The 11,156-nt window shown below is 37.1% G+C and overlaps 1 protein-coding gene across 1 annotated transcript in view; it reads right to left on the bottom strand.

The window, feature by feature from the left end:
* Window positions 1-11,156, bottom strand: part of KIF24 (kinesin family member 24) — a 45,811-nt gene that overhangs the window by 29,558 nt on the left and 5,097 nt on the right. The window contains exons 2-4 of the mRNA XM_012655965.1: window positions 10,788-10,977; window positions 5,058-5,155; window positions 758-973 (exon numbers count right to left, since the gene is read on the bottom strand). Coding sequence (XP_012511419.1) covers window positions 758-973; window positions 5,058-5,155; window positions 10,788-10,977 — 504 coding nt within the window. The remainder of the gene's footprint in view (window positions 1-757; window positions 974-5,057; window positions 5,156-10,787; window positions 10,978-11,156) is intronic.

Raw genomic sequence — 11,156 nt, 5'->3', positions numbered from 1 at the left:
GCCTCGGCCTCCCAGAGTGCTAGGATTACAGGCGTGAGCCACCGCGCCCGGCCTGCTATGACAACTTTTAACCCTTCTACCTCCTCTACTCCCTCTCACCTCCCTATTCTCCCAGTCAATCCCTTCATAACTTCATTGCCTCCTACTCAATGTAAGTCATCTGTTTCATCCTGAACAAAATTTTATGCCAGAAAAATATAATGGAGGTTTAAAAGTAGAGTTACTGAATGCATTTCTAAATTACTGTGTTATGTTGTAAGGGCAATAGTTTAAGCCTAATGAGAGTGAAAAAGTCTAATGTGAAGAAAAAAGATTTTATTTTCTTTTTACTGATTTCAGAAAACTATCATTGAGTTTACTCTAAGATTATTGAGAGGAAAAACAAGAGAAAAGTGGGAAACATTATAGCTCTTCCTGTATAATAATAGGTCAAAAGAATAGGAAGGGATTTAAGTACATGTTGATTTCCTAACTTCCTGAAATGACTTTATCCATAGACCAAAATAAAAGAGAAAGTCTTTTGATAGACATTAGGATATTGATCACTTTAAAAAATATTAATGGAAAGCTAATTTACATTTTTCTGTAGCTGAATATACCATTTAAAAAATATGTATCAAATGTAGGAGACTCTCATTTCACAAAAGTGCACTAATGTACACTTCTCATTAAAGTGCATGCATGATGCAGTGATTCTTTGGGACTCTGGCTGGAAACAGCAATGAACAGATTTATGCTTCCCACTCATATTTAGTACCTTTTTCTTCTATTTAGGAGGTCATAAAGCTGTCCACAGTAGATTTCATAGAAGCTGATCCAGACAAAGAGGTGCCTTCTTGGCTGGGATACTTCTAGTTGCTTAAAGATATCTTTGGCAGCCAGAGCATACAGTCCTGGGTTCTGATGAGTTCCTATCATGGTGTAGGTCTTTCCAGCACCTGTCTGTCCATATGCAAAGCAAGTGGCATTGCCTCTGGGGAAAGAATAATTTGTATTACTTACACATACTAAGAGAAGTGCTAATCCACACATAAATTTTTAATGACAAAAGTCAGGTAGAAACATAGAATCCTTGACAAAATTCAGCTATAAACATACAACCCTTTAAGGAGAGGAGGACTTTACACTATAAAAATATGGGAAGAGGAAATAACATTCTCAAACCAGTGCATGAGTTTTCTTACAGAAATTTTTTACAGAACTGGTAAGATTACATGAGACAACTCTGGAAGATAAGGAAAAAAGAACTTTTAAGAAACTACTTGAGGGCCGGGCGCAGTGGCTCACACCTGTAATCCTAGCACTCTGGGAGGCCGAGGCGGGAGGATCCGTTTGAGCTCAGGAGTTTGAGACCAGCCTGAGCAAGAGCGAGACCCCATCTCTACTAAAAATAGAAAGAAATTAGCTGGACAACTAAAAATACACAGAAAAAATTAGAGCCGGGCATGGTGGCGCATGCCTGTAGTCCCAGCTACTCGGGAGGCTGAGGCAGAAGGATCACTTGAGCCCAGGAATCTGAGGTTGCTGTGAGCTAGGATGACGCCACGGCACTCTAGCCCAGGCAAAAGAGTGAGACTCTGTCTCAAAAAAAAAACAAAAAAAGAAACTACTTGGCCAATAAGCATTTACTGGGTTCCTACTCCATGCTAGGTGCTTTAGAGGATCCCAGAGATGATTTAGTCTTAATTTATCACCAGAGATAAATTTGGTGAAAGAAATAATAAATTAAAATAAATACAATAAATAATAGATCACATGATAAACAGAATGGTAGTGACTAAGGAAGTTTAGACAAGGGTGAAATCAATGTAAGCAAAGTATTTGAGGAAGGACTCTTAAGAGTAGGGAATTAGACTGAGCCTCCACTGTGGAGTAGGAATAGTGTGAGCAGAGGCCATAGCAGTAGGAGTGGTGGCACACACAACAGATCTTGAGGGAAAAAACCTGGGTTCTGGTCTCTGCCATGCCATTAACTAACTATATGACCTTAGGCAAGTCACTTCACTTTTCTGTGGGCCTCAATTTTTACTTTTGTCTGTAAATTAATGTGTTACTTGGATTCTAAGATACCTTCCAGTCCCGATATCCTATGATTCTAAGTGAGAATCACTATTCTTGCATGTAGGTACAAGTGTGTGCACACACCCTGTGTAAGTGTGAAGAACTGTAGAATAAGAGGTAGAGAAGGGAGTTGGGAGGTCAGCCTGTCAATCACAGTATGTTTTAGAAGGAGTTGGAGGCTAAGATTACTGGAGTATTGTGGGACTAAACTATGCATTGCTAAGCAGAGAATAATGTTAGGTAGTAAGTAGCTGTTGCAGACTCTTGAACATGAATCATATGGGTTAATGGACCGGGGTAAGGGGAAGCTAGGGGTAGGCAGAGAGATGAGTACACAGAAAGGGACCTGAAGCCAGATAGTAAACAAAGAAAAAGTAAAATGACAAAAGCAAAGGAACCATGGAAGTGTGAGAATCAAGAGATGGGAGCTGATCGGATTTAAGCTGTTTAGAGCACAGACCAGTTACTCCTTGACTTTTGAATCCTTGGTCCTAGCAGTGGTGTAAGTACACTGACAGGGGCACAGGTAGGGAAAGAATTACAGGAGAAAAATTTGAACACACTAAAGAAGACTCAGTCGGGCACAGTGGCTGACGCCTATAGTCTCAGTGACTGGGGAGGCTGAGGCAGAAGGATAACTACAGGTCAGGAGCTCGAACCAGCCTGAGCAACATAGTGAGACCCTGTCTCTAACTAAAAAAAATAAGAAAAAGTTAGCTGGGCATGGTGCTGTGCGGCTGTAGTCCTAGTAAATTGGGAGGCTAAGGCAGAAGGACTGCTTGAGCCCAGGAATTTGAGACTGCAGTGAGCTATGATTGCATGAGGGTGCCACTGCACTCCAGCCTGGGTGACAGGGCGAAACCCTGTCTTTAAGAAAAAAAAAAAAAGATTCAGCAGAGTGAGAGTAAAGAATAATATCTATTTTATCTTCTGAACATTTTAGGGATGAGCTTTTTTAAAAAAGCAGCAAATATGGGCACGAAAAACTTTATTACAATTTAAAGAATGATGAACTTAACTTGTAACTTTCTTATTTGCTATTAGTAAAGTTTTATTCAAAATCTAACTTATTTTAGAAACTTTCTTTGTCACAAAGCACTCCCTAGATTTGGTGCATAAGCAATTGAATCTAAAAAATATTTCATTTTTGGCTGGGCGCGGTGGCTCACGCCTGTAATCCTAGCACTCTGGGAGGCCGAGGCAGGAGGATTGCTTGAGCTCAGGAGTTCGAGACCAGCCTGAGCAAGAATGAGACCCCATCTCTACTGTAAATAGAAAGAAATTAGCCAAACAACTAAAAATAGAAAAAATTAGCCAGGCACAGTGGCATGTGCCCATAGTCCCAGCTACCTGGAAGGCAGAGGCAGAAGGATTGCTTGAGCCCAGGAGTTTGAGGTTGCTGTGAGCCAGGCTGACACTATGGCACTCTATTCAGGGCCACAGAGCAAGACTGTCTCAAAAAAAAAAAATTTCATTTTTTAGATTGCTCATAAAAAATTAAATAACTTTTTTTTTTTTTGAAACAGAGTCTCACTCTGTGGCCCTGAATAGAGTGCCGTAGTGTCAGCCTAGGTCACAGCAATCTCAAACTCCTGGGCTCATGTGATCCTCCTGCTTCAGCCTCCTGAGTAGCTGGGAGTACAGGCATGCACCACGACACCTGGGTAATTTTTCTATTTTTTTCTTTTTTTTTAGTAGAGACAGGGTCTTGCTCTTGCTCAGGCTGGTCTCGAACTCCTGAGCTCAAACGATACTCCCGCCTTGGCCTCCCAGAGTGCTAGGATTACAGGCGTTAGCCACTGCACCTGGCCTCAAAATTAAATAACTTTTATAAAACAGCAATAAAAAGACAACACAAAAAAAGGGCAAATGAAGATATTCTAATGGCCAATAAGCCCATGAAAAGATGCTCAGTATCATTAGGCATTAGGGAAATTCAAATTAAAACCACAATGAGATGTGATTTCACACTCATTAGATCGGTTAAAAACAAACTGTGGTATGTTTATAGAAGGGAATATTAGTCAGCAAGAAAAACTATGGATACATGTAACAACATGTACTAATATAAAAAAATTATGCTAAGCAAAAGAAACCAAACATTATAGAAAGCATAAAAGAATATATGTTATAATGATTCTATTTCTGTGGCATTCTAGAACAGGCAAAACTAATCTATACTAACAGAAAGCAGGTCAGTGGTTACATAAAACCTGGGGGATTAACTAAAAAGGGACACAAGAGAACTTTCTGGGGTGATGGAAATGTCTTATATCTTGTTCCAGCTATTGGTTACTTATATATATACAACTATCAAAACTCATCAAACTGAATGTTAAAGATCTGTGCATCTTACTGTATGTAAATTACACCTTAATTTTTTAAGTTATGAAAGTTATTTGAAAAAAAGTCAACAGTCTCTGGAATCAGCAATGCTAGCAGGCTGTTTGGCATTTTCAATTGTACATGTCTATATTTTAAATATGTATTCAACACAGGCCCCTCCTATCTTTTCTGTCCGATTTAATGTTTATTAACTGTAAATAATAATTTCAAATAAAAGTACATCTGATATTCACTTATCAGTGAAGTTGGTAAATGATATTCATTTATCTATCCTATTCTAACAAAAAACTGAACTATAGCCAGAATACATAATTCCTATTATCAAAGTTCAGACTAATTCCAACCACTTAAACTGTTTTTATTCTGAGGACTTTGATGAAATTATATTGTTGACAGCTTATATTTTTCCACTAACCACAAAGAAACAATATCATTGGTGTAAAAAGAAATTTTGCTGTAAACTTCTGAATGCTTAGTGAATCCTATAGAGACACCGCATGTTTTCAGAAGTCTAATTTAAATTCATTAGATCAAAACACAAAATCATATTTAATTCAAAAGAACTGAAAAGCATTAAGTGATATTTATTAAAAAATATGATTTATGGAAAATAGAAAATAAAAAGCAAGAGAAGCAAACAATTATCTTACCCATTGAAAATATGCTGAATGAGTGGGTGAGTAGTCTTCATGTATACATCCTGATTGGTACACGCCTCACCAAAGACTTCATCAAAATAAAAAACATGCTGAAAAATAAATTTGATTTATAGAAAGAGACATATTCTGGATTTCCTTCACCACTATCCTAGTTAACACATGATAAAGGTCCAAATACATTTTTTCTATTCTTTTCTTTTTTTTTTTTGAGACAGAGTCTCACTCAACTTAGCTCACAGCAACCTCAAACTTCTGGGCTCAAGTGTTCCTCCTGCCTCAGCCTCCTGAGTAGCTGGGACTACAGGCGTGCGTCACCATGCCTAGCTAATTTTTTCTATTTTTAGTTGCCCAGTTAATTTTTTCTATTTTTCAGTACAGATGAGGTCTCGCTCTTGCTCAGGATGGTCTTAAACTTCTGACCTCAAGCGATCCTCCCACCTCGGCTTCCCAGAGTGCTAGGATTACAGGCATGAGCCATAATGCCTGGCCTAAATACATTTTTAAATAATAGTAACTGATGATGACACACTTAGAAATAAATAAGCAATCAACATTTATTAAATGACAGGGCCTTGTTTTACTTGAGATCTCTGTAGACGTGTTCTTACGATGTAAAAACTAAGGCACACAATTTTTGTTCTCTCTTAAAGGAAGTAAATCAATGAGTACAAGAGTGAGCCAATCCTCCTTCGGTCTAGGACAGTAACTGAATTCTATGGGGAATATCCTCACATCCCAGCTCAGCCAGCATCTTTGACATTTTGGAGGAATTCTAGGGGAAGATCTCAATTCTATAGGTTACATAGCTTAACTTTTTTTTTTTTTTTTTAAATAGACTGGATCTTGCCATGCCGTCAGGCTGGAGTGCAGTGGCTATTCACAGGTACAATCATAGTGCACTGTAGCCTTGAACCCCTGGCCTCAAATGATCCTCCTGCCCCAGCCTCCAGAGTAGTCGGGACTACAGGCATGTCCACTGTGCCCAGCTTACATAGTTTAACTTTTCACTCCATAAACATTTATTAGTCAGCTGGTAGCATCTGTATTGCAGTAGGCACTTGAAGGGGCTCAGAGATACAGACATTATCCTACCCTACCCCCTAAAGATGTTAATGACTGCAAGAAAAAGAACCTTAAAAGTTAAACTACATGTGGACTTCAAAGGAAAAACATATTCTCTCAGATAATGAAAAAGATTGTATTAAGAATGGACCATGGGGGAAGAAGAGGAATTTGAGAGATGGAGATGGAGGGAGGCAAGGTATTCCAGGCACAGAGGAAGCACGAACAAAGATTCAAAAAGCAGGAAAGTATGAAGAATTAACTGTTTAATTAATTAATGTTTAGGGAATAGCAAGGATTCAATGTGGTTGAAATATAGGAGCTTGGTAAGTATACAAGTGAGATAGCATGCTAAAATAATGAGTTAGGACTATGTTGTAGGGGTCTTAGGACACCAGTCTTAACGGAGGGGGCAGAATGCTAATATTTAATTGAGTAAACAGTGGGGAGATAGTAAAGAAATTTGCAAGCAAGAAGGAAGATCTCAGCCATTTTATGGGAAGATTAATCTGGCTTCACACTATGAATGTACTGGAAACAGAGACACTAGTATTAAATAATTCAGTGGTGAGATAAGAAGCATCTAAATTAGATGATGACAATGGAAATAAAGATATGGACACACAAGAAATTTTGCAACTGTCTGGATGTGGGGAGCTGGGGAGGGAAAGACGTCCAAAATTACTTCCAAATGAAAAATCATGGTAATTTGGAAAAGGAGAGATGGGAGACCCCATTGAATTGGGTCTGGAAAACATTAATTCAGCAGCCATAATTATTTCCATAATTTACAGGCTTACCATGTTGGCAACTCAACTACACATCTGAGTAAGAAATCCTAATAATTTCAAGCCTGACTGTAGCATAATGATAGTCCATACACAAATTGAATGAGATATAAGGCCTTATCTTTGATTACCTTTTGGGCCTGCTCTAAATATCTAGTGAAGGAAAAATTGTATGGACAGATCCAGAAAACTGGACTTGGGACAATTTATTATTGTAGGTCACTCTACCCCAGGTTCATTTTGTGTACCATTACATTACATCAGAATGGAAATTTGTTAGATCATCTGAGAACTGGGACCACAAAATTGAATTTACAAGTTAGAAAAAGTCTCCAGAAGTTAGCAGGTAAGAAAATAATGAATTTGTGCAGAATAATAAAGAGATCTGTGAACTTTTATTGCTTTGAAAAATGTGATAAGATTTTAAGAATTCTAAAATGTTAATAACTATTGAAGCTGAGTGACAGATACATGGGAGTTCATTACAGTTTTGATTAAACTTAAAAAGGTCAATAATAAAGAGTTAAATATATTTGTAAAATCTGATTTCAATGAACATTATTTATACCTAACTCATACTTGGTCTCTAAGCAAGGAGACAATTAATTCGTTGCTCAAATATCACAAGTTTTTATAGTTTTAAGTATGAGATCAAAAGCAAAAACTCCCCCATGTCTATAGATACTTATAGATATGGATATATATGGTATTTCTCAAGAAAATAAGAAAAAAAAGAAGCAAATGTGGGAATATGATTTTTTAGTTTTCTTTTATTTCACAGAGCATATGGTAATTCTTCCTCTCCTTCCATAAAAGCTCATGAATAACTTTAGCTCTTGAGTAAACACTTTAGAAAGCATTTATTAAGGAATTATTATGTTTTCTTTCAATAGGATTTGGATGTTAGTTTTCCCAGTACTTTTATAAATACTTTTCATGAAAGATGTGTAAACATACAAGGTTATTATTATAGTTAACACACATACAATGCATAAAGTTCTTTCATCACATGCACTTTCATTTGATCACGTTATCAGTGAGGTCGGAGTAACACCTACTTTGAACCTCGTGTTAGCCTTGATATGATCAGAGTTCTATAGTTTATTTTTTAAACAAGTTTTTTCAGATTATAAAAGTAATATGTATTTATAGAATATCTTTAGAAAGATACACTTAGAATAGGTAACACCAGTTGCCTTCAGGGAGAAAATGGGATTAGAGGTATACTTTTTACTGTATACCCTTTGTACCATTTGATTTTGAAATAGGTAAATCTATACTATTCAAAAGTTTTTACTTTTGGCTGGGCAAAGTGGCTCAAGCCTGTGATTCTAGCACTCTGGGAGGCCAAGGAGGGAGGATTGCTTGAGGTCAGGAGTTTGAGACCAACCTGAGTAAGAGTAAGACCCTGTCTCTACTAAAAATAGGAAAAATTAGCTGGGCATGGTGGTGTGCGCCTATAATCCCAGCTACTTGGGAGGCTGAGGCAGGAGAATCACTTGAGCCCAGGAGTTTGAGGTTGCCGTGAGCTAGGCGGATACCACAGCATTCTAGCCCAGGTGACCAAGTTAGACTTTATTTCAAACAAAAAAAAAAGTTTTCACTTTTTTATATAAAAGTAACAGAGCTGATTCTAGAAAATTTTAAAAATTACAATAGAGAACAAAATATAGAGAATAGAGAAACAATAGAAAATAGAGAAGAAAATCAAATTATCTATAAATCTTGCTACCCAGAAATAGACACTGTTAACTTGTTGATGTATTTCAGTACAATCTTTTTTTCTCTCTCTCTATATATTTTCTTTATTTAAGAAATTAGAATGAAACAAATAGTTTTGTTTCCTTGTTTTTTCACTCATGTTGATATCATAAAATTTAACAGTTAAGTAGGATAGCATACTACATATATAGATCCTATTAAGTAACAAGATTTTAAAAGATAGGATATTTAATAAACAGACCTGTGAACATATTGTTTTAATCCCTGAATCTATTTAAGAGTAAAACCCAAAGAATCTAGGATCAATATTTATTTAGCAGCCAATTTGCTATGAACTTCCCTTTTCTTCTTTCTCTTTTAGGAAGGAAAAAGGAGTGGGGGAGTCCTCTCAACATTTTTATATTATAGCATTGACAGGTAAGGACTTTGACCTATGAGAGCAAAGGTCCAAAGTTCAAATAGCAGAGAAAGTGCCATGGAAACTACGGGTATTCAATAAGTATTGACCAATGGTAATGACAAAAAAGTAATGTTATTGTGTTTTAGGATAATGGAAAAATGCAAAAAGATAAGGTATTGGCTCCTTGAAGGAATTACTGTGACAGAAGCATCATTAAGGAAGTCTTGGGTAGATGGTGATTGGACAGGGCTATTACTATGGCTATAAGTAGCCATGGAACTGGATAGCATTACAACTAATTGGTCATTTAGATCATCTTCAAAATAAACACCTCCCACTGAGACTTAATAGACTGCGCATTGATCACCAATCGATAAGGCTGTTAAAGTGATTGGGTTGGTTGTACAGTGGTCTAGTATTAATAATTCAATACCAATAGAAAGACTCAGTGGATAACTTTGAATGTCATTGTGAAACCCAATTTTGGTACCCAAAAAGGAAAGAACGATGCAAGTTTGAAAGACGGGGAAAGTGTTAACAATTTGACTTTAGCATTAAAGTATTTTATTTTTTTTCAGGAGAGCTACCAGGAGATAGCATTAAAGTATTTATTCCAGTAAAGTAAGATCTCAGCTGACTAAGGTGAATTGCTAGCATACCAGCATATACTTACCACTTTTTTCTCTCTACCAATCATTGGGTTTTAAGGAAGGGGAAAGAGGGAGAGGGGGAGAAGGAGAGGAGAGCAGGAAAGAGGGGGAGAAGGAGGGTGAGGGAGAGGGAGAGAGGCAGAGAGAGAGAGAATGAATATAATATGAATGTTTCGGGAGGCAGATTCAGAGTAAGAGAAGCTCTGAATTCCTGTCTTAACATCTGATAGATTATCCCGTTTTAGATTATTTACGATTGTCTTGCAATTTTAGGAGTACCTGAATTATGATTCTCTCTCATCTGTGAAATTTGCTGCTTCCCTATAAGACTAAAGAAGAGTTATTGCAAGGGTACCTCTCTGCTTGGAATAAGTTCCTTTTAATACCAAACCCTTTCACCTTGGACTCTTCATGGTCATTCTAGTAGGTAGCAAACATTCTTTACATGTCTGAGACACTAATGTTTTATTTAAACCCTTAGAAATCATATCCATGTATTATATTTACCCAATGCAATCTACCCTGTGCAAAGTGGCCTGCTCAGAGCCTAATTTCCACCAATTAAGTATAAGTCCAATACTGTTGAGAATCAAAATAAGCAGATGGCTGGCAATCTGGGGCCTTGTTGCTCAAATAAACACTGTTCATCATTAAACTCAGCAGAGTGACAAGTTCTTACTGTGAGATGCAAGCAAGAATGGAGACCAACTGTATGACCGTCTCACAGTCACTCTGGGGCATATGTTCAGTCACTGGTCCTGTTAGCAACCATTTCATTATTTAATTCTTTTTATCCCTTCATTCCCTCCTTTTTTGCTGAATATGTATAATTAAATTCACATAAAGTGTGTTAAGTATATGATACAGCTCCATTGCACAAGAGTAGAAGAATTATGTTTGTGCATCCCCCACTGCACCATATTTTTTAAAAATTAAGGCCCAGGGTGTACCAGTGATTTAACAAAATGTCCCATCAGGAATAAATGTCAACACCCAAATCAGAAAATGGATTTTAGAACTCGAATGCTACCACTCAAACAAAAAGCAAAGAATTGACATACTGAATATTAGTTCCAGACACAAAAGGAAAACATCATACCTGAAGAATATATTGTGTGAGGTCAACTGCTTCTTTCTTCTCATGCACAAGTAGGGTTTCTTTGTCTTCTACAGTAATAATATTAATTTCTCCACGACGTACCTCCCTCATGCCCAGAGGACGTTTTCGAACACAAACTCTGATTTTCTCCATCTCAGTCCAAGGATTCTCTTTCTCTGAGGTATTCTGTCTATGTTTATAAATAGGCTTTAATTTTTAATAATAGGACATTAATACTTAAGAGGTCAAAGTATCATCAGTACATTTTGTTGTATATTGGACATAATGTATTTTTAAAAGTTACATATTAAAGTGTCGGCCGGGCACAGTGGCTCACACCTATAATCCTAGCACTCTGGGAGGCTGAGG

This window comes from Propithecus coquereli, unplaced genomic scaffold, assembly GCF_000956105.1.
Source record: "Propithecus coquereli isolate 6110/MARCELLA unplaced genomic scaffold, Pcoq_1.0 Scaffold114, whole genome shotgun sequence".
In the NCBI taxonomy this organism is placed as follows: domain Eukaryota; kingdom Metazoa; phylum Chordata; class Mammalia; order Primates; family Indriidae; genus Propithecus; species Propithecus coquereli.
This window is presented reverse-complemented; position numbering and strand designations above follow the sequence as displayed.